General features: G+C 39.7%; 1 protein-coding gene across 3 annotated transcripts in view; it reads left to right on the plus strand.

Moving 5' to 3' along the window:
- The window catches only part of PTPRG (protein tyrosine phosphatase receptor type G), a 717,425-nt gene that overhangs the window by 167,015 nt on the left and 527,825 nt on the right, over positions 1–22,585 (plus strand). For all 3 annotated transcript variants that reach the window (XM_024746428.1, XM_024746430.1, XM_024746429.1), the window contains exon 2: positions 5,771–5,875. In XM_024746428.1, the coding sequence (XP_024602196.1) occupies positions 5,771–5,875 (105 nt within the window). The remainder of the gene's footprint in view (positions 1–5,770; positions 5,876–22,585) is intronic.

A 22,585-nucleotide genomic window follows, 5' to 3' on the forward strand; every position in this document is an offset into this window, starting at 1 on the left:
GTAGGTAGCTCTTAGGATATTTTTGTAGGAAAGGATTGGGCCTTTGGGTCTGGAAATGTTATTATCTTTTTCGCTTCAGGCTGGAAATGAGGTAGTCTCCGTACAAGTTCTGAGAGGTGAGAGAGTTTCTGAAGACTCCCTGATGAAAAGACCTGTCACTCAGTCAGCTTTCTGCATAGCAACCTACTTAAGATTCCTCCTGCTGAGTGAGCTGTGGGAATCATTGGCTAGTTAATGCTACTGGTTTTGAAATCTCTACTATCGACATTGAGAGACACATTCTCTTGGGTGATGGGTGTAGCTGGGTTTTCCCTTTACAAAATCATATTATTTTTATGCTATCCAGACCCTTGTAGGCTACCCAGGTTTGATATTCCTCATGTCCAGGTTTGTTAGCCATGTGCGTGGTTTGGTTAAACTTTCCCTAGAGACAACCTCTTTGAAGAGTGTACGGCAGTATATGGTTGGGCATCATTTCTGTCTTCTACGCTTGTTACATCACTGCAAACCCAATTCCTTGAAGCACTGTAAACCAGTGAAAGCCTTCCTGAGCTTTCCTCTGTCAGCCGACTTCAGCTCCATAAACCGTAGCCCACTTGGTGCTACAGAACTTGGGAGAAGACGGAACGTATGTTTGCATAACACCAACTCCTCCCTCTTGGTAGTCACATGATAACCATAGGCAGATTTACACTTCCTGTCTGTTCTGAGGAGTGAAACTACATATTTTCATAAGCATGCACCATTTTTAATTGTGTAAGCTGCTGACATAAGCAGGTAAGCAATTTGACATGAAGGTAAGGATCCGCAAAGGCATGCATTTGCATAATTTAATTTTCTGCACAGAAGATACTGGAAATCTATAGCGTGATTCACAGCCTCACCATATCATTGCCATGCCGCCGTTAGGTGGCCGTTGGAGTTTAGAAGAGTATGAAGCATATTAAAATTGATTGAATTTGGTGTGCTGAGTCTGTATCTTTACTTGGGAACCACAGATTGTCTCTTTTTGCAAATCTCTGCTCGTTGCCAATGAGACATCACATTGCTTAATATACCCCATATACAGTTTTTGACTGCCGTTCAAGTAATAATTTTTAAAAGTTGCTTTTAGGAAATACTTTGTCATATGATCAAAACACATTTGAAGAAGGGACTTGAAACTTTGTTTTCAATCATGCAGGTGCCAGTAATACACGATTATGTTCTTACTTGGGGAAAAAGAAATCACACACTACTGACATAGATGGAATAAAAGGGAAAACTCAATATAGTTATCTTTAATGAATAGTTGATGTGTTAAAAAGAGAGATCTGGTGCTGGCGTGATGAAGTCCTTTGCTACCTGGTTCATTTCTGAGTTGATTCCTAAAGAATTGCTTATTAGATACTCAAGCTAGTTCCTTCCAGCTTCACGTTTTAGATGTTTGCTGTTTCTGATAGGAGGGTGGTGTTGGGGGAGAAGATTGTGTTTTTGCTTATGGCTCATATAAGCACACACCAGCACACACACACACACATGTACTGTAGCCTCCAACGCAGGCACCGTGAGCCTTTCTGGTGTTCATGTATTTATTCACTCACTCACTTACTCATTACTGAATACACACCATATGCCAAGCTCTGTCATGGGAGGTAGGCTGAGAGCTCCTTGTCTCAGGGAGCTTCATAGGCCATGCAGCATGCCCTTCAGATGCAGGTTTTCCTGCCCATTCTTACCTTGCTGGGTACAACCCACATTGTTCCTCAATACTCTGGGGAGTGTGATGATGAGGGCGTTAACCCACCTTCCTTGGGACGGCTCTGCCCCCTCTGTCACTTCTAGTCTGTTGGTCTTTATACAGCAAAGCCACACCTCTCACATTTGGCCCAAGTGAACCCCCTTCAGACAGGCAGTTCCACTGCTCAGTGCAGATGCCTTACACCGCAGTGTGACGTATGGCTGGGAAAGTATCTGTGCTTTGGGGTTGGATTCCATTACTTTGCAGTGTCAGGGGAGGACCTTCTGATGTGTCCCTTCCTTGTTTCTTGAGTTGGATATATCTTTGTAGACTTGCTTTTTCATTAATGGTTTAGTGGGTTTGGAGAGGTGACGTGTGTGGGACCCTAAAACCTATAGCCTGTATCCAGTCCGGTTAAAGACTGTTGCGATTATGGTCTACTTCTAAGTACTTGGACGTTTTCACACTTACCTGATGAAGCTCTGGACTCCGTAGCTTTGCATTCCCAGTAGGATGGGTAATGCAGCTGCTGGTGGGCTTTGTCCTCCTTTGCTGCACCCTCATATTCTCAAAAGTTCAGAGAAATAAAAGGTAATTCCCTTTCAGGAAAAAAAAAGAAGAGGGGACTGACTGGTGATGGAGACTGATTCTAGTGTGATCTTCTGTAAAGAGTATAAATGAATATCCTCATTCCTTCTTTACTTTTATACCTGGTTCATTTGTTTGTGAGCCGAATCTGGCTGGAACTCTGGTTCAGTTTAGATTTGCTTGTCTAATTGCTCAGGTCAACGCCACACTGGTGTGATGTAGGCAGCAGGACATTCATTTCCGTGGCCAGGTCTTTACTAGAATTAAGACAGGCTTAGCTTGTCAAGTCACAGGCTGTGAGGCTAAGTTAATAGCGTCACAGATAACAGGACCTCAGGTCTAGCTCAGCAGGAAAGTTGGTGGTTCTTATCTCTGGCTGCAAAATAGAACCACCTGGAGAACATTTTAAAAAAAAGGACTGGTATCTTGGTCCCACCCCAGACCAATTAAAGTGGAATCTCTGGAGGGTAGGGTCCAGGGCATAGGGTTTTTGTTTGTTTTGTTTTATTTTTAAAGCAGCCAGGGTTGAGAGTCAGAGCTCTAGTCCAACAGTGGCCTTTTCTGCATGGAAAAATTGATGATTAGGTGTTGAAGTGACTTGTTTGAAGGTCACCAAGGTCACATGAGTGTCACTGGGGGAAAAGTGAGCTTTGGTAAGTGATTGGTTCATGTAACTATAAAGCCTTCCAGGGGGTTGGTATCAAATTGGCTTTATCCTGAGCTTGAGTTTTGTCAACAGAATTGATCCATAGATTTTGCTTTCTCTGGCTTGGTTTCATTTTTTTTGTTTTATTTAAAGATTTATTATTTATTTATTTAATTTATTTTTGGTCGTGTCAGGTCTTAGCTGTGGTACCCGCACAGGATCTTTGTTGCGGCATGCAGGATCTTTCCTTGCGGTGCGTGGGCTTCTCTTTCATTGTAGCATGTGGGTTTTCTCTCTCTAGTTGACGTGCGCGAGCTCAGTAGTTGTGGCGCAAGGGCTCAGTTGCCCTGCGGCACGTGGGATCCTAGTCCCACGACCAGCGATCGAACCCGCGTCCCCCGCATTGTAAGGCAGATTCTTTACCACTAGACAACCACGGAAGTCCTGCTTGGTTCCATTTTTGAGCGCCTCTACGGATCCCCTGCTTGACCCTCAACCATCCCCTTGAAGCTTCCAGCTCACGTCATAACACCTTCAGCAAGAGAGAGAATCTCTCTGATTGGCTGGTGTCTCCATTCCCAAACATATGTATCACTGGGGCTAAACATACCAGCCTCATAAGATTGGTATAAGGACAACACCAGCTGCTATGAGCAGAGCACCTTTTTCAGCTCTGGGTGTGTAGTGCTTTTTAAATGCCTGATAACATAGTGGAAATTTGTTGCCAAGTCTCTGTTTTGGTAATCATCACACCCCACTCCACCTGCTAGGTCACGAGTCATGGATTGGACAACCACGTCATGTTGCCCCCATCCTTGCCAGGTCCAAGGGTGGGCCTTGTTTGACTTAAGCCAACTGAATCACTGTAAACTGTGTCCCTGGCCCCAGTCGTATGTGTGGGAATGGGGACACGGTTTTTTACTCAGTCTTGATACAAGGAGGAAGGATTATTTGTGAGTGATTATTCAGAGCGAATTAGCTCTAAGAAGCATAGAAGATAGGTACATAAGATGTTTCCCATACGCATAGAAAATAAATCAGTCGAACAATTAGGAAACTTTTTAGTGGGTATGTGGTTGAGCCTCAGTTTCCTTGTCTGTAAAATGGAGTTAAAAATACCAGCCTCACAGAATCATTATGAAGGTAACACAAATTATTGTGAACAGACAAGGAAGCCGAGCAATTGTTTATTTAGTATGCTTTAGTGGAGGAAAAAATAGTTGAGGAGACTAGGAGATGGGAAATTTTATATTTGATCCGAAGAAGCTTAGAATGGTCAACTTCCTGAAGCTCTGAATGGCTCATCTGCAAGAGTATAGGATGAATTGGACCATATGTATCTAAACCTTCATCTTACTTTAAAAATGGTTAGTAACTTAGGTTTTGACTTTGTCATTCAGGACCAAAGAGCATGCATAGATGACACCAGGTTTACTTTGGTAATGTGTGTTTGGATTTTACAGGATTCCCATTTCCCTCTAAAGGGCTCCTCTCTCTGGAGTAGCTTTGTTCAAGCATTGTTTCTTTTAAAGCCAGTCTTTGCAATGAACGTGCAAGCATAAAGTACTTTACATGTTTCCTAATTTTTCTTCATGACCCATCACGTTGTCAACAAAGCTAATGCCATCATGGTGAGATGATTTTTATTATCACTACTCTGACTAATTTGGAATAATGTATTGTGCTTTCCTGGTGCCATCTTTGTCTTAAACTGAATATGAATATACAGTTCCTCTAACCATTTTTCTTGCTTTTCAAAGGCACACTTGATTTTGTTTGGGTGCATTTAAATATTAACACAGACAGCTGGGATGTATTGTTTGAAGTGCAGTTCCAATTCATTTTGGATTCTGGGCACCTGTGATACTTGTCTTCTTACACATCAGTGCATTCAGGTGTGGGCTCACCACAAAAGAAATTTGCATCCATGAAGTAGCTGGGAGCGGAGGGCTTTGAACACTGTAGCAGGCAGATGGAAGCTCTCCATATTGGGGTAGGAGATTGGATTCATTCTGCGTTTTCAAAGAAGTACATCATTAAGCAGTATTTCTTTTCTGAACATTGCTGGCCTTGGAGGGTTTCAAGCTTCATACCTTCAGATATATAACAGGTGACTATCTTGGGTCCAAAGTATGTGGAGGACTGGTTCACACCATGGGGTGTCTTCCAGGCCTCAGACTGTGATGTGTTTGGATTGCAGAGGCCTGAGATTTGTGGCAGGCGTGCTTGTATTCGGTTCCTTGATCTGCATACTTAGCTGTGTGACCTGGGACTGGTTACTCAGTGTCTCTGAGCCTTCATTCCTCCATCTGTAAAAGAGATGGAATGACCCCTTGCCCGATGAAGATCAAATAAGGCTAGAGGCCCTGTGCACCTAGGACATAGGCTTACGCATATAGTGGGAACCAGAACCGTGAGTTCTAGGCCTACAGTTGTATGACCTTGGGCAAGCCTAAGTTACTCAAATATTCTAAGCTTCAGTTTGCTTATCTGAATGGACCCATTATTGAGACATTGTATTTACTGCCTGGTGGTTCGTTGGGAATTATATAAGATAATGTATGTAAAGTGTTTAGTGCATCTTGAGTTCATGGCACAGAGAGAAGGCTCATTGTAAGCTATTATTAGTATTAATAATAATCCTGGTAATCTCTCCAGGTTCTTCTGTAGCTGTTTTTCTGTAAAATCAGGAGGTTCTGTTCAGTTACCCCCAAGGTCTGTGCTTCTAGGCGGTCACTGGGCTGTGTGTGTTTGACACCCACCCTGTGTCCAGCGGGGTGATGATTCTGACTCACCGCGGCTCTCCTGTCTTGCAGCGTTGACAGAAGGCTACATGGGGGCCCTGCACGAGAACAGACAGGGCAGCTCGGCGCAGATCCGCAGGCGCAAGGCTTCCGGCGACCCGTACTGGGCCTACTCGGGTGAGTTGACTGGTTCCCACCGCGATCATACAGGCCAGTTCACATCCCATTAAATTCACTCGAAAGCACACTTTTAATCATTTTCACGCCTGATTTCTGTTTGTTCAAACCTTTTGTAGTTCACTAAAAGTTGAAATATTCAAGCCTGTTTTTCCTCAAGGTGATAAGTACTTTAATTTATCTCTCCCACCTGTTTTCTCAACCTGCTGTTTTCCCCTCAAATTGCATTTAATTTCTGAACTTTACTTGTTAATGAGTTATTGTACCAAACTTGTAATTTTCCAAAAGACGCGGCCTTTTCTTGTCTCGTCCCAGTGGCTGTGATTTCAGAGAGCAGAAAATATAAGCCTAGTCTTCAGCTGCTAAAAGCTGCTAAATATTACAGCGCGTCACATATCAAAATGACCTATTATGCTTTAATCTAAGAAACGCAACTTTATTTTCAAATCAAATCTTGTTAGTTGAATGTATTTCAGCCCTCTATGGTGTTTCTGTAGTTCGTTTCATTTTTTTTTTTTTTTTCACATTTCGCCTTTGAGCCAGTGAAGAGAGAGAGCATTGTTAAAACTATGTTGAATGCTACATTGGAAATAATTTTCTTACATCTGAAGGGGCAAAAAAAAAAAAAGAAGAAGATCTGCAAGAATATACAGGCCTTTCTGGCTTATGCTTCTAACAACTATCAAAAATAAGGTGGATTGTTATTTCTAAAAGAGATTTTGGTACACAAAAATACATGGAAAATGTAGTGCAGCTAATTAAGGAGGAATGCTTGAGGAAGACGGACCACTTTGGAAATCACTCTAGCACTGAATAATTCAAATTTTTGTATGAAAGTGCTTGGAGGCATGGAGTATTAGTCTTAATAATCTGTGCATTATGCAGTGTTTTTACATACAGAACTGAAAGGTATTATTTTCATAATGATAACTCTGGTTTTAAACCCTGAGTTTCCACCTGCAAATCCTGTTAAATTCATGTCAGTGTAAAATTTATAGGCCTGATCTTTAATTACACCTTATCTATTGACTTTTTGCATCCTTTTGTCTATTGATAAATCTCCTGCCCCTACAGGGAGAATAGTCTATCTGTTTTGTTTTGCAAGGAGCAGATAGTGATTCTGAAGTTTTCCATCACACCCCGTTCCTTGTGATTAGAATTATCTAATTAGAGCCTTTTTGTCACCATTCCTGATAAATGAAGGAAATTGGGAGATGAAGACCGAAATTACATATATATAGTTTCTTGCCAAGAAACCCAAAGAAAATTTATCGTTTTGTACTCTGTGGCTCTGATATCAGTTAGGAAGAGGCCTAAAGTGGCCTGCTATTCACAGTTCATCAATTTCGAATAATAATGCTGTTGGGAAATTGGAAGTTATATCCCATCAGCATCTACGATTGCAAATGGCAGTGAAGGAATGAAGGGCCTAAAAATGTTCCCATTACTTAGTTAAGAATGGACATAATTAGTGCAATCTTTGGGATGGAGCATTTGTTGATATTCTTAACTCTGGTGGACTTAATGAGTCTCCATTTTGTATTTCTGAAATGCATTGTGTCTGGATTTGGGAACTGTTTCTGTCAGTAGAAGGGCTACTAGTTCATCTTCAGCGGGTTGGCATGCTCTTCTATAAAGATCCCAGTAGTAAATATCTTGGGCTTTGCAGGACATATGGTCTCTGTTGCAGCTACTCAAGTCTGCCCTATAGTGCAAAAGCAGCCATAGGTAGATGGACGAGCTGTCTGTGTTCTGATAAAAATTGATTTATGAACAAGGAAATTTGAATTTATTATAATTTTCATGTGTCAGGAAATCTTATATTTTAGACTTTTTTTCCCTCAACCATTTAAAAATAGAGAAACCATTCTTACTTTTCAGGTTGTACTAAAATTGGCGGCCGGTTGGATAGGGTCCACAGGCCATAGTTTGTCAACCTCTGTTTTAGTTGTTTTTTTTTTTTTTTTTTTTTTTGTGGAATCAGGAGAAGACAGTCATTTGAAGAATCCCCCAGAAGGCTATATAGACTGGCTTGGAAGAACCAGTGGAGTAACTTGCTAGGTGTAATGGAAAAAATAAAAGTAAAAGGAGAAGAAAAGAATGAGAGAGGTATCGATTGATGGTTTATAGTCCTATACTTTAAACATCTTCCTGAAAATTCCATGGTATCAGTGGTTATTTTCAGCAAAGTGGTGAAATATTGGTTCTCATGTCAAGAACACTTGGGATCCTTTAGAGACACTCCTTAGCATTTGGCAAATAGATAAGGAAAGGGCAGGAAGGAGTAAGAGTTGTTGCCTGTCACCTTTGGTACTTCAGACAAGAGCCTTAAAACCACAGCATACCAGATGTTGAACTATGAGCTGCAGGTATTACCTCTAGGTATAAATCTTGCTTGGAAAGTTGGACTGCCAAAAGAAGGGTCATTATTTGCAGAGGCGAATGGTTTTAGATTTAGCAGAGGTGAAGCAGGCTCCTTCTGAAAGATTGGTTTAATGGTCCAGATTTTAATCTCATGACTCTAATTCACAAGTTTGTCTTAGTTCCTCCTAAGATAAAGGCATTGGTGCTTTGGGGGGTACTATGTGTGAGAGTGTGCATTTTGAAGTCACACAGACTGTGGTTCGAATCTAAGCCTTATCTCATAATATCTTTATGATGTTGGGAGGGCATTTAACTGCTTGGAGCCTCAGTCTCCCCATCTTTGAAATAGGAATAATTAATAGAACTTCTCTCATAGAGATGTTAATGGGAATGAAATGAGATGATGTGTGTGAAAATTTTAACAAATCTCTGGTATAATGTACCTAATACTACTTCTTGCTGTTTTTGACACTATCAGTACTTTTGCTACTGTTGATATTGTTGTTATTGGAATTCTCAGTTGGGTGCTATGATTGACAGTGGGTGATCCCTAGGTAATGCTTCGAGCTAACTAGCTAAATTCTGTCAGCCGTAATTCACAAGAATTGCCCATTTGAGATGTGGGAATGAGGGTTAAGCAAAAACTATCCTTAAGTTCAGGGCTTGGCAGACTACAAACCAACACCTGTTTTTGTGAGTAAAGTTTTATTGGAACACAACCACGTTTGGCACTTGTTGATGGCTACTTTCATGTTACGACTCATGTTAGAGCTGAGTAGTGGCCACATAGACCTTTGACCAGGAAGCCTAGAATATTACTATCTGGCCCTTTACAGAGGTTTGCAACTCCTGATCACACTGATACAGCCTGGGTTATTGAGCATATGGTAGCCTGACTCATAAACAAAACTCTTCAGAGATTTGGAACATGCCTCTGTTTTTTTCTGGCCTTGCATTTCCCTTGAGCTGAAATATCCCCAGCAAATGTTCTAGGTAGCATCCATAGTGATTCTGGTGGTCCCACTCTTGGAAAGTACTGGGAGGGACGAAGATGAGGGAGTGATGTGCTTCAGGAGGTGGAACGGGGAGAGAGGAGTGGGTGTTGGTGGTCCAGGGGCCCCTGGATTCTGGTGTCCTAATCATTAGGTTGCCTTTGGGTACAAGGTGGGTTTTGTTGAATGATGCTGGTCTGATTATCTGGTGGCATCCCACCTGGTCACTTGCGGAGAGTTGCATAAGTATTTGAGCTGTGGAGAACTTGTTTTAAGGATATTGTCATGATAGCATTTCATTGATATTAGTGTAACTTATCCCTTTAGGACTAGCCGAGTTATTTCAGTTTCACTGCATCACCTTGGATAATGTCTACATCCTATTTATATTTGAAATGCCAAACAACTTTACTTTCATAGGCTTATCAGATGACGCCATTGTGAACACCTACAGCTTTAGGATACAGTGCTGTTTACTGAGGTGTCTGGAGACAGGTGTTTTAGTCCCATTGTGCTCATCTGAGGATAGGTTTTCTCTCTGGTTCTCAGTTTTTTCTACTCTAAAAAGGACTGCTCATAATATCTGAGTTCAACTTGAAAATATCACGCATAAGAGATATGAAGCAGAACATACATGTGAGATTATTATTATTAACTGTTAATAATAGCAGTGTAATTTCAAGATTGCTTTATATCTTTGGATTTATTTGCCTTATACCAAGAATAGGGAAAAGGGGGGAAAGACCTTTGATGTGCTTCATGGAGAACTACACAGAAAAAAAATAAAAGCAGTAGTTTTGAGAGTATCTCATTGGCAATATTACAACAGTTTCTCTTCTGTTAGTTTTCTTGACTAAGATACAGATATTTTTTCTGTGTTACTTGAGGTGATGACAGCCCATGAATTTTGGAGTTTGCCCAGAACTTCTGTAATTATTACACAAAATGTAACACATGCTAGGTAGGTCATTGTTGCCAGAGAGGGAAATGGGAAACAAATTTGGAGCAAGTTCAAGTGGAAATTTGAGGCTTTTTTTTTAATAGATCTTTATTGGAGTATAATTGCTTCACAGTACTGTGTCAGTTTCTGTTGTACAATAAATTGAATCAGCCATATGCATACATATGTCCCCATATCCCCTCCCTCTTGAGCCTCCCTCCCACCCTCCCTATCCCACCCCTCTAGGTTGTCACAAAGCACTGAGCTGATCTCCTTGTGCTATGCGGCTGTTTCCCACTAGCTAACTGTTTTACATTCGGTAGTGTGTATATGTGGATGGTACTCACTTCACCCCAGCTTCCCCCTCCCACCCCATGTCCTCAAGTCCATTCTCTATGTCTACATCTTTATTCCTGCCCTGAAACTAGGTTCATCAGTACCATTTTTTTTCTTAGATCCCATATATGTGCATTAGAATATGGTATTTGTTTTTGTCTTTCTGACTTGCTTCACTCTGTATGACAGACTCTAGGTCCATGCACCTCACTACAAATAACTCAGTTTTGTTTCTTTTTATGGCTGAGTAATAGTCCATTGTATATATGTGCCACGTCTTCTTTATCCATTCATCTGTTGATGGACATTTAGGTTGGTTCCATGTCCTGGCTATTGTAAATAGTGCTGCAGTGAACATTGTGGTACATGTCTCTTTCTGAATTATGGTTTTCTCAGGGTATATGCCCAGTAGTGGGATTGCTGGGTCATATGATAGTTCTATTTTTAGTTTTTTAAGGAACCTCCATACTGTTTTCCACTGTGATTGTATCCGTTTACATTCCCACCAATAGTGCAAGAGGGCTCCCTTTTCACCACACCCTTTCCAGCATTTATTGTTTCTAGATTTTTTGATAATAGTCATTCTGACTGGAGTGAGGTGATACCTCATTGTAGTTTTGATTTGCATTTCTCTAAATGATTAGTGATGTTGAGCATCCTTTCATGTGTTTGTTGGCAGTCTGTATATCTTTGGAGAAATGTCTATTTAGGTCTTCTGCCCATTTCTGGATTGGGTTGTTTGTTTTTTTTATATTGAGCTGCATGAGCTTCTTGTATATTTTGGAGATTAATCCTTTGTCCATTGATTCATTTGCAAATATTTTCTCCCATTCTGAGGGTTGTGTTTTCGTCTTGTTTATGGTTTCCTCTGCTGTGCAAAAGCTTTTAAGTCCCATTTGTTTATTTTTGTTTTTATTTCCTTTACTCTAGGAGGTGGGTCAAAAAAGATCTTGCTGTGGTTTATGTCAAAGTGTGTTTTTCTTGTGTTTTCCTAGTCTAACAGTTTGATACTGTCTGGTCTTACATTTAGGTCTTTAATCCATTTTGAGTTTATTTTTGTGTATGGTGTTAGGTAGTGTTCCAATTTCATTCTTTTACATGTAGCTGTCCTGTTTTCCCAGCACCACTTATTGAAGAGGCTCTCCTTTCTCACTTGTACGTTCTTGCCTCCCTTGTCGTAAATTAGGTGCCCAAATGTGCGTGGGTTTATCTCTGGGCATTCTATCCTGTACCATTGATCTATATTTCTGTTTTTGTGCCAGTACCATACTGTCTTGATTACTGTAGCTTTGTAGTATAGTCTGAAGTCAGGGACCCTGATTCCTCCAGCTCCATTTTTCTTTCTCAAGATTGCTTTGGCTATTCGGGGTCTTTTGTGTTTCCATACGAATTGTAAAATGTTTTGTTCTAATTCTGTGAAGAATGCCAGTGGTAGTTTGATAGGGATTGCATTGAATCTGTAGATTGCTTTGGGTAGTATAGTCATTTTCACAATATTGATTCTTCCAATCCAAGAACATGGTATATTTCTCCATCTGTTTATGTCATCTTTGATTTCTTTCATCAATGTTTTATAGTTTTCTTAGTACAAGTCTTTTGTGTCCTTAGGCAGGTTTATTCCTAGGTATTTTATTCTTTTTGTTGTGATGGTTTATGGGACTGTTTCCTTAACTTCTCTTTCTGATTTTTCGTTGTTGGTGTATAGGAATGCAAGAGATTTCTGTGCATTCATTTTGTATCCTGCAACTTTACCAAATTCATTGATTAGTTCTTGTGGCATTTTTAGGATTTTCTATGTATAGTATCATGTCATCAGCAAACACTGGCAGTTTTACTTCTTCTTTTCCAATTTGTATTCCTTTTATTTCTTTCTCTTCTCTGATTGCGGTGACTAGGACTTCCGAAACTGTGTTGAATAAGAGTGGCAAGAGTGGACACGTCCTTGTCTTGTTCCTGATCTTAGTGAAATGCTTTCAGTTTTTCACCATTGACTATGATGCTTGCTGTGGGTTTGTCATATATGGCCTTTTGGAGGCATTTTTATAAACCTGTTTTCTCTCCTCCCCCTCAAAGACTTGGGGAAAAACAGGTGGTGGTTTCTCCTCCCACCCCTTTTTAGCTTACCCTGTTTGATTTTCTGCACTTTTAATAATGTATATCTCATGTTTTTCTTGTGTAGACAGATTCTACACAAGAAGGGGGATATTTCTCACTGTTAGAGGACTTCAAAATTGAGACATGCCATGACCAAAGTTCTTTGTATGAAGTGTCTGCTGTTGCACTGGGTCAAGCAGGATTATTCTAAGAGGCATTCCTTTTGTGGCCAGGAAATTGTGGGAAGAGATCTCTAATGTCCTTTCTAATTGTCCTGGGGTTTGATGACTTGCTCAGCTGTAAAATGGAGATAAAAGGACATACCTTGTAGGATGGCTTTGAGGATTAGCAGTAATATGTGTAATCACCTGGTATGGCTCTTAATTATATGCCACTGCATTACACTATTCACATGAACGTCATGTATTATAACATGCTTGTGTGTGTGTGTGTGTGTGTGTGTGTGTGTGTGTGTGTGTAATTTCCCCAGCTAAATGTAGAGTTTTTGAGGACAAAGATTATAGTTTATAATTCCTTGTTTTTCCTGCTTTGTACCAGAATATCTCATTTTGTAGATATTTGGTGCATATTTTTTAAGTGGGTGAATAGATGGATGGATAAATGAATTCATGCCAGAGTCTGTGCTTGGGAACTCACTAAGGGGATCCTGCCATGAAATCCAGATAACCCAGTGGGTGATTTACAAAAGGTTTCACCACTGGATCCTTTTAAGTAAGGAGGTCCCCTGGTGAACTTAAGATATAATTAAATTCCACCAAGGGGGGAAAGTGGCAGGGGTGGGGGTGATGGTGGTGGGATGAATTGGGAGACTGGGATTGACATATATACCCCAATATGTATAAAATGGATTACTAGTAAGAACCTGCTGCATAAAAAAATAAAATAAAATTCCTGAAATAATATTTCCATGCCTGTTTTTAATAATGTCTATATAAGGTAAAGCAAAATACAGATGCCTGCCAAAGTCTGCTTTTGTCATTAGAAAAATGGAAGGCACTATAGAACGTTAATGTTAATATTGTCATATTATTTGCCCCTCTCCTAATGCCTCCTACGAAATCTCTTAAGGGAATCTTTTCCCCAGAGACATTCCCTTTGCGATAGAGACCTTCTGGTCTGATGGAACCACACTTTTGAGATTCATTCTCCTAAGTCCCAGCTCAAAGGTATCTCTACCCGACCCCACTGTCTTAACTCATCAGTTTCCCCTTTATTTTTTACAATTAATTTCTATCTTGTGTACAATTCCCTGTTATTCTGTTTACAGTTGTTAAGTAGAAGTTATTTATTTCTTTGTTCGAGATACTTATTAATTGCTTACTGTGTGCCAGGTGTTGTGGTATAATGGGATGGGCCAGAGAAACTCCTCAGAATTGCTACTGCCAGCTACCACTAAAGATGGGCAGGTGTTTGCCAGGACATGCAATGGCCTGAAGACACTCAGTGTCTTGGCCATGACTGGGAAGCTGGAAGCAGCTCAGTAGGTCTGGAGCATGTGGTAGAGTGGAGCAAGTTAAGGGAATAATGCAGAGTATTGGAGGTGGATCAGAAAGCATCTTCACAGAATTCTGCTAGTGACTTAGAACATCTTTCTGAGGGTGGAAGGGAGTCATTTGAGGATATCATGCTAGAAATGGACTAACTTGCTTTTATGTTTGAGTCACAGCACGAGTTGTAGGGGTAAGGATTGGTCAGTAGGGGAAGAGGGCAGGGTGAGAAACTATGAGAAGCAATGAGGTGGTATCATCAGGAATTTGAGAGATGAAAGAGCCCATGGGAATTCATCATCATTAGTATATGGAAGAGAAAGCAAAATGAATTATCTGGGATGATCCCCAGGATGACTGAAGATGGCATTGCATTTAATTTAAAATGAGTAAATGAGGAATGGTGGGCTGGTTATAAAGATAAAAAATTTGGACTTGAACCTATTAAGACACGGCATAGTGTTTTGCTCATATTTCTTACACCCTTAAAACTTTATGCTCCTTGAGCAGAACCTTTATCTGTAATTAATCTTTGTATCTCCCTGTTCCTACCTAAATGTTTTAGAATAGGAGGGCCTTCAAGGTAGGGAATACATTGTAGGACAAGCTGTTTCTTCCTATAGGTATTCTTTTTTTTTCTTTTACACTTGATCTGTGATTACAAGGATAGATTGGGTGAGAAAAAACACATATGGTCACACACTAATCAGGACTTTACATATAAAAGAGAAAAATGTGGTGCCATATGCTTAAGATACCTTGATCATTTTTCAATGCAAAGTTTGGCTTTTTTTTGCTCCATTGTTTGAATGAAATTACTCTAGCGTCTTAGAGATGTGTTCTTTATCTTTTTCTTTTTCTTTGTTTTTTAACCTTGTTCTAATCCTTGCTGCTTGAGTTCTCAAGTTTCTTAGCATCTTCTCTCTGGAGATGGTTTCACAAGTATTTGTCAAGCTAATGGACGCTATTGTACGTTATAAGAGGACATCAGTAAATTCTGTAGGGTCCTTGTGACCCTTGGAAAAAGCATATTAGGAAGATGAAATATTGTTCAGTGCTGGGTTGGTATCAAGTGCTATGTAACAGCGTTAACAGTTTAAATTGTTGCTATGATGAGGAGCTTAAAACATGAGTAAATCGAAGGCTAAGTGTTTGGGTTTTAAATTGGCTCTGAAGGTAGTGGGTTGATGCAGCCTTTTTCAAGGGCTCTTGGGCAATATCTGTGAAAATGTTAAATATTGATAGTCTTTGATCCAGCACTTCTGCTTCTAGGAATTTGTCTTTTAGAAATACTTGTACATATCCCCAGTGTGGCGTTGTGAGTGTAACAGCTAACCATCAGTAGGGACTTGGGTAATTTTAGTACATTCTTATGAAATGGTTAGTAAACGTCTACCAAAATGAAATAGGTTGAGCGACAAGATATATAAAAATAATTTGGGTAATAAGTTACCATCAAGAAATAGAACTGAGAAGTTTAGAGACTATACACAAAAGTTAATTGTGATTATCACTGAGAAATGAGGGACACTGCTTTTTTAAAATTTATATCTCTGTAATATTGTTAGTATCTTATAGAATTTTATCTAGAATATTTTAATTTCTTATACCAGTATATTCATAATATTTCCTAAAAGAATCCTTTTATTTTATAATAGATGGCTGAATTGTATCAAATTTACTCAGTTGTCTTTGTAACAATTATGAGGGGAGAGAAAGAAGAAGAAAAAAATAAAACTACATGGGCTTCCCTGCTGGCTTAGTGGTTGAGAGTCCACCTGCCCATGCAGGGGACACGGGTTTGTGCCCCGGTCCGGGAAGATCCCACATGCCGCGGAGCAGGTGGGCCCGTGAGCCATGGCCGCTGGGTCTGCGCGTCTGGAGCCTGTGCTCCGCAACGGGAGAGGCCACAACAGTGAGAAGCCCGCGTACCGCAAAAACAAAACAAAACAAAACAAACAAACAAAAAAACTACAAGGAAAGCCAGAAGGAAAGCAAAAGGCTTTTTGTCTCTTTAATTGGCTATATCTAAATTTTTTAGGTGAAACATTTTCACTGGCATTTCAAATTTCATAAAATGCTGATATGAATCATGCAGAAATTAATGAACTGATATTGACTCGGTTTGAAAATGAACAGCAAGATTTATTGAGCAAAGCAGTAAATATCGACCCAGACAGAGGTAAGGTCAATATTTGCTTTGATATAACATAAATCTTAATATTTAGAAATCTATAAATTTTGTGGGTCTACAGAAGGCATACAGAGAGTTATCTATAAGTATATATTTTTCGTATCTGTGATGGATCAAAGTCAGACATCTTTTTTCCTGGTCATAAATTTGAAAGGATGATAGTCTCTCCTTTAAAACTAGTTTCTTTAGGGCAGGGGTGGGGTGAGTATGGGTTAGTGGAGGGACATGATTGATTTAAATGTTCAAAGGAAAAATATACCTAACTTTATACGTGCCTAATAATTGGAGAGCAATGATTTGCAGTGTTCTCTGTGATTTACTTAAAGGCTACTTATCTTCATTTGTAACCTAACAAAATGTACTCATTTATTATATCTGATTTAGTTCTTAAAACCCACTCTCTAACAATATAAAACAGAGGAACATTCTGTCATTCCCTTTGCATATTGTTAAGCTCAGTTATATGGAATTTTTTGGGCAAATAAAATATCATTCATATATATCATGCTGAGTAACATTTTATTGGCTTTTCCCTTTTTGTAATTATTAAGTTGAACTATACTCTTATTCCTTATCTTGTCTCTTCTCTTGGTTGGGTGAGCCTGGTAGCAATACAAAAGTAAGGGAAAACTTACTGGATTTCACTGGCTTTTGAACTTTTAGTATTGCCATTACGTGGCTGGAATAAGTGTCTAATGTGTGCTTAAGGATAGGATATTCTGTTTGTTTAAGTATAGTTGGGAACTCAGTTCACAGGATCAAGTGTAACTGAGCAAAAGTCTTAACTCATATATGGTCCTGTTGTGGTCAGTCCACCATGAATATTACTAGTCTGATAACTGTAAAGTGGTGATGGCTTTCAAAGATGAGTTAAGGGATTCTGAAATTAACCTCGTCTCCACCTCTCAGCTGGTAATTTCCCATGACCCTATTTGAGACCAACAGCATTAAGGATAGTATATCTTCTTGGTTGTCTTTCTAGCTATTAAAATGTAACTGTACTGTGTTTCATTTATATTAAACCCCATTTTCTATCATGTAATAAAGACCTTGTTTACATTGAAAAACAAATCAATGGTAGATGTATAACGTAGAACCTTGCCTTCTCAACAAATGCTTTCTGATAACTTTAGGAATCCTTGCTTTTCTTTAATAGTACTACAGTGTATAATAATGTTTTCCCTGAGTGTAGTATTAAATGTGATTTTTTCATGTGAAAAATAACTTTACTGTGGTATAAGAACTAGACTTTAGCATAATAAAGTCATTTCTTCTTGAGTTCTTTATCAAGGAGAAACTCACAATTTGGTGCTAATAGGTCTTTTAACACTTGTCTGTCACTTGCCAGCAACACTTTTTAAAAGAGACGGGTCTTGCCTAGAGCCTTCAGCTGGGAGAGTATCTTAGAATTTGATCCTGTGACTTTCATTATTTCTTGGTACCCCTAATATATGACAGGCCATGCTAGTTTTCTGTTTTGGTGTGTTAAGTTTCCTATTAATTACATATTTAAGATTTTATAAAAAGTCAGTTTAAGAAAAAAATTTTAACTCAGCATTTGTACAGCTGGCATTCCAGTATGGCAAAATGAGTCTTCTTCTCTACCAGATATTATCACCATCTTGGAAGGCTTGAAAACCTCTTATATGCCATGCAATCAACCTGTATCTCTGATGTGAAAAAATCCAGAAGGGTATATAGAGTTTCTTGAACTGGCTTAAAAATTATGGAAAATATTTAGTGTCCTAATTTTAAAAAGTATAGCTCATTGTATGTCCTGGTTCTGGTACAGTCACATAGATTATTAAAAATCTTAAATACACACTGGCCCAGTCCCCCTGAATTTTCCCTTCATCGCTGCCTCAGGCACTCCTCCTGTTCTGGGACCTTTGGGATTGAACACCCGTCCTCCACCATCCATTGTCAGTGTTTATTGCCCCTGATTTGTTAAATGTTCACCTATCATCCCTGCTTATCATGATGGAGGGAATTTCAGAGAGTGAAAGTGTGGACTGTGGGGTGTTTTAAGGTGTGCATTACACTCTGTGGCCCACTTACTGAATTTAGTTGACCTTGAGATCTTCTCTGAGTTTGGGAAGCCACTTGATGCAAATTTCCTGTTTATGTTAATCCACGTTCTCCCAGTTTGATGACCATTGCCTGGGAGGAAAACAAGCTCCTTCTTGAAGCTGCATAAAAATTTGCTGCTCCCAAAGGTATCATTTAGTTGCTCTGCCCCGATTATTGTTGGCCTGTTTCCCTCCTGGAAGCAGTTTATCTCTGTCCCACCCTTCCATCTAGTTCCGAGGGTTAGAATAGCGTTCTTCCTTTTAGCTGGGCATGCATGTCATTAGTACATTTGGTATCGATTGGTTGTTGAAACTTTAGCAGGAAAATGAAATATGAGCCTGTAGTAACTAGGCTGTTTGACGAGTTCCTTCAAAGATGAGAGAGAAGCCATTTGTGGTGTGTTTCTGCTCCTGGGGCTCACTGTGATAATGGGAGGTATTTTCTCCTCACTGTTGTGAAGTGCATAGTACACAATTTCCTCTTGGGAAGTGATTTTGACACTTTTTGAATGTCCTGTGGCTTTTATAGTCTTACACCACGTCCTAATGAGCTATCTTTATAACATTCTTTTTGTGTAAAGATTGCCCTTTCTCTCACCATCCACTAGGGTGTGAAAAGGAAGTTTCAACACTTACGGCCAGTTGGACCATGCACCTGCTGTAACAGCAAGAACTAGTCAAGATTAGCTTCTTTTGTCATGAGTATTCTTGGCTGGCAGTATTACCAGGATTTTTCTTCCGACTTCACACCAAGGTCACTTCCAGGTGCACGTTTTGAGTATAAGGATTTGTTTTTGTATCAGCTGTCATGTTTTAGCCTCTGGGAAAGACCTTCGGGCTCTCCTGTCTTATAATAATAATAATGAGGGCAATTTATATCTTACATAGCCCTCTACAGACAGGGCAGTGCCAGGTAGCGTCTTCGTACTGTGCCATCTTTTTTTTTTTTTTTTTTTACGGTGCACGGGCCTCGCACTGTTGGGGCTTCTCCCGTTGCGGAGCACAGGCTCCGGACCTGCAGGCCCAGCGGCCATGGTGCACGGGCCAAGCCGCTCCGCGGCATGTGGGATCTTCCCAGACCGGGGCACGAACCCTTGTCCCCTGCATCGGCAGGCGGGCTCGTAACCACTGCGCCACCAGGGAAGCCCTCTGCCATCTTTGAGGTATACTCTATGTTGTTTATACTTTACCATTCTTAGCTGGTAGGCTTTGTACTTAGAATCACTTTCCTCATGGCTTTAATACGACTTCAGCAGTTCCAGAGGTCAAATGCTGAGGTATAAAGTCCAGAGAAAGAAGAGAAAATATCTTTTTCTTGTGTGTGTATTGAAGAGCAAGTAAAATGCTCCTCAAAGCACCCCACCCTTGGTCTATCAAGGCTCTTACCTCATTGGTCAGAAATGAATCATGTGTTCAGTCTTCATCCAATCACTGGTGAGGGAAATGGGATTAGCATGATTGGCTCAGACCAATGAGGATGTAGGCAGAAATAGCAGGGGGCATGGCTGCTGGCTAAGTAGCCCTTAGTGCCTGCTACCCTTGCTGTCTTTTCCAGGTCTTAAAAGCTAAGCAACCTCATGGTACTTAATAAGGGAGGCAGTTACAGGAAAGACATTTCTTTACTTTTGATGTGGGGTTTTGATTTCAGAAGCCTCACATGGTTGTAAATAAAATAATAAAGTTCCATGAATTTGGGGTCCTTTACAGTTTTCAGGGTTGTTCCGCCCAGTTAATCCTGTCGCCACTGGTTATATGTGGCTATTTCCATTTAAAGTAATTAGAATCAAGTCAAAGTCACAAGAAAGAATGATCTGGCCCCAAATGTCAGTAGTGTCATCGACCCTGTGCTAGAGGCTTGCCGGAGTTCCTTGCTTTTGTGCAGTCTGTCGCCATGATGCTGTGAGAGTTCCACGTTTCTAATCAGTTAGGGGTGTATTTCCTGGGCAGAGTGAGTATTCTATGGCGAGGTTGCGTCTGGCTGTGTTGTGCAGGTTGGCCAAGGTATTACAGGATCAAGTGAGTGGCATATGCTGTTCAGCCCTTTCTGGAGACTGGAGAGGAGAAATGGAAAGCTTGGCAGGTTGACCATTCCAGCAGGCTTTGCGTGAAATCATAAAGGAATGCATCACAACTCGGGTCGTGGTGAAAAGCCGTCCTCTCGTGTGGTGTGAAGACAATGAATGATCGCCAGGCTGCAGTAAAGAGGTGGTGAGGTTGCCCTTATTATTATTGTTTTATTTTTGAGGTCCCTGGTGACTACTCCATGTGTCAATCCTTTGACCTAAGAGGCTGTTATGAAATAATATCTGTCTTAGAAATGCGTACCACGAAGGACCCTCCAGAAGAGCTGATCAAGCCCCTGCAGCACCATGAGAAAGTTTACAGTTACCCGATGTGAACCTTGACAAGTCACTCCAAAGGTGGGCAGGGCATAGCTCACTTTCTTAAAATAGACCTATGAATGGTGAATGACAGGTCATAAGGAACCAGCTTTTTGTCAAGTGTCAGCCGCTTAATATTTGATATTAGTTATGTAAATGTTGCGAAAATGACCACAGATTCCTCCCAGAATGGATTCCTTACCTTCTGTGTGTGGCTTAAACAAAAAGTATCCTGTGGGGGAGGAGGATAAGTGTGTGTATAGGTATCTATACGTGTCATGGTACCCTTAACTTTCTACAGAGCAGATGGTACCTATCTACTTGCTCTGTCTCAAGCGCTCTTGTTCATGTTTAGATGTAAAGACAGATTCATGGGGTCACTGCCTCCAGGGAGGTCAAAGACTCTTTTCCTTTTTCTGTTTTGAAAATGAAATATGTTATCAGTGATAGTGCCTTAGAAGGTTGAATATACCAAGATCGAATATATTTATCCTGATACTCCTATGGTAGGTCTACTGAGAGTTTGAAAAGGTGTAAGATCATTAATATGCCAGGTTGACCCAGAAATATTTTTTCTTTAAATTGGAATGATAACATCTTACCCAAGTATTGACATATCCATTTAAATTGTGTTCAGACTTGCGTTATTCCAGCTCTTTCCATCTCTACAATTTGGAATTTGGAATTCAAATCCAGATGCCTATTTATGGTGAAGGTCATGTTAGAAGCACTTTTCTCCCCAAAGAAATGTTGGAATTATCGTAGCGTGTTTTTCCTACCCTGGATTCTTTCTCACGTCCAAGACTAATTCCGAATGACTTTGTCATTACTGTTGACAGGAGACTTTGTTTTTGGAATATTCTTTTTCTTTTAAGTTTTCTCTCTTAGTCTAACATCTCTGATTGATACCATATTTTCCAGGTCTCCATCTGTATATAAAAGGGGTAGATTTGGGATTTCAAATCTCTCTTATGGAAATACAGACTAAATTATAAAAAGAAAGTATGTTCCTATCATAAATGTATTATTTAACGCCATTATTATATTAAAATGTTTTCCCAATTAAAAACGATTGTTCTAAAACAGCTGTTCATTGTTAAAATGTTACTTAAAATAGGAGGGTAGCCACACTCCATTTTTTAAGTAAGTATTTTTTTTGTAGTAAGAAAGGAACGTCATGTTCTTTCACTCTATTTTCTTATGGCTTATTCAAATACATCATGATATCACTGTAGTAAATACTGTTTCGTAATTTCATCATGCAGACAACTCCAAAATGCATAATTCTCAACTAAGTAGTTTGTCTAAAGGTTGCTCCAACTGAGTGCTGCCCTATGCAGAATATGTTTTATTGGCTCTTAAGAGCATTTAAAATAATTTTTATAGGAATTGCTTGGCATTTAGATGTTTTAAGTGATTTTAATAAATTAGGTACAGCTGTAATATAAAAGGTGGAAAATACACACTTTCAGGGTTGAAAGACACTTCAGTGGGTTGTAGAATGCTTAAAATACAAGTTCAGATGAATATTTGCTATTTGATTTTTGGGCTCTCATTACAGAACATAATAGATTTATGCAGTGGGAAGACAGGAAATATAATAATTAGAAATATATTGATTTCAGATTTTTGTCTGTAAAATCCTGGTCATAAAAACGGTTATTAGAATCCATGTTTATGGTCTTGAATTTGATTGAGAAGAGAGAGTTATTCATCAGAAAAGCCACCAGTCCCACCATTTACCGCAACGAATCATGAATTTATATCTCTAACTCGCAAGTGTGATGTATGTCTCTTTTTGGTAGGGACATTTATTACAGGAATTAATTTTA

Source organism: Neophocaena asiaeorientalis, unplaced genomic scaffold (genome assembly GCF_003031525.2).
Source record: "Neophocaena asiaeorientalis asiaeorientalis breed wild unplaced genomic scaffold, Neophocaena_asiaeorientalis_V1.1 scaffold251, whole genome shotgun sequence".
NCBI classification, from domain to species: Eukaryota; Metazoa; Chordata; class Mammalia; order Artiodactyla; family Phocoenidae; genus Neophocaena; species Neophocaena asiaeorientalis.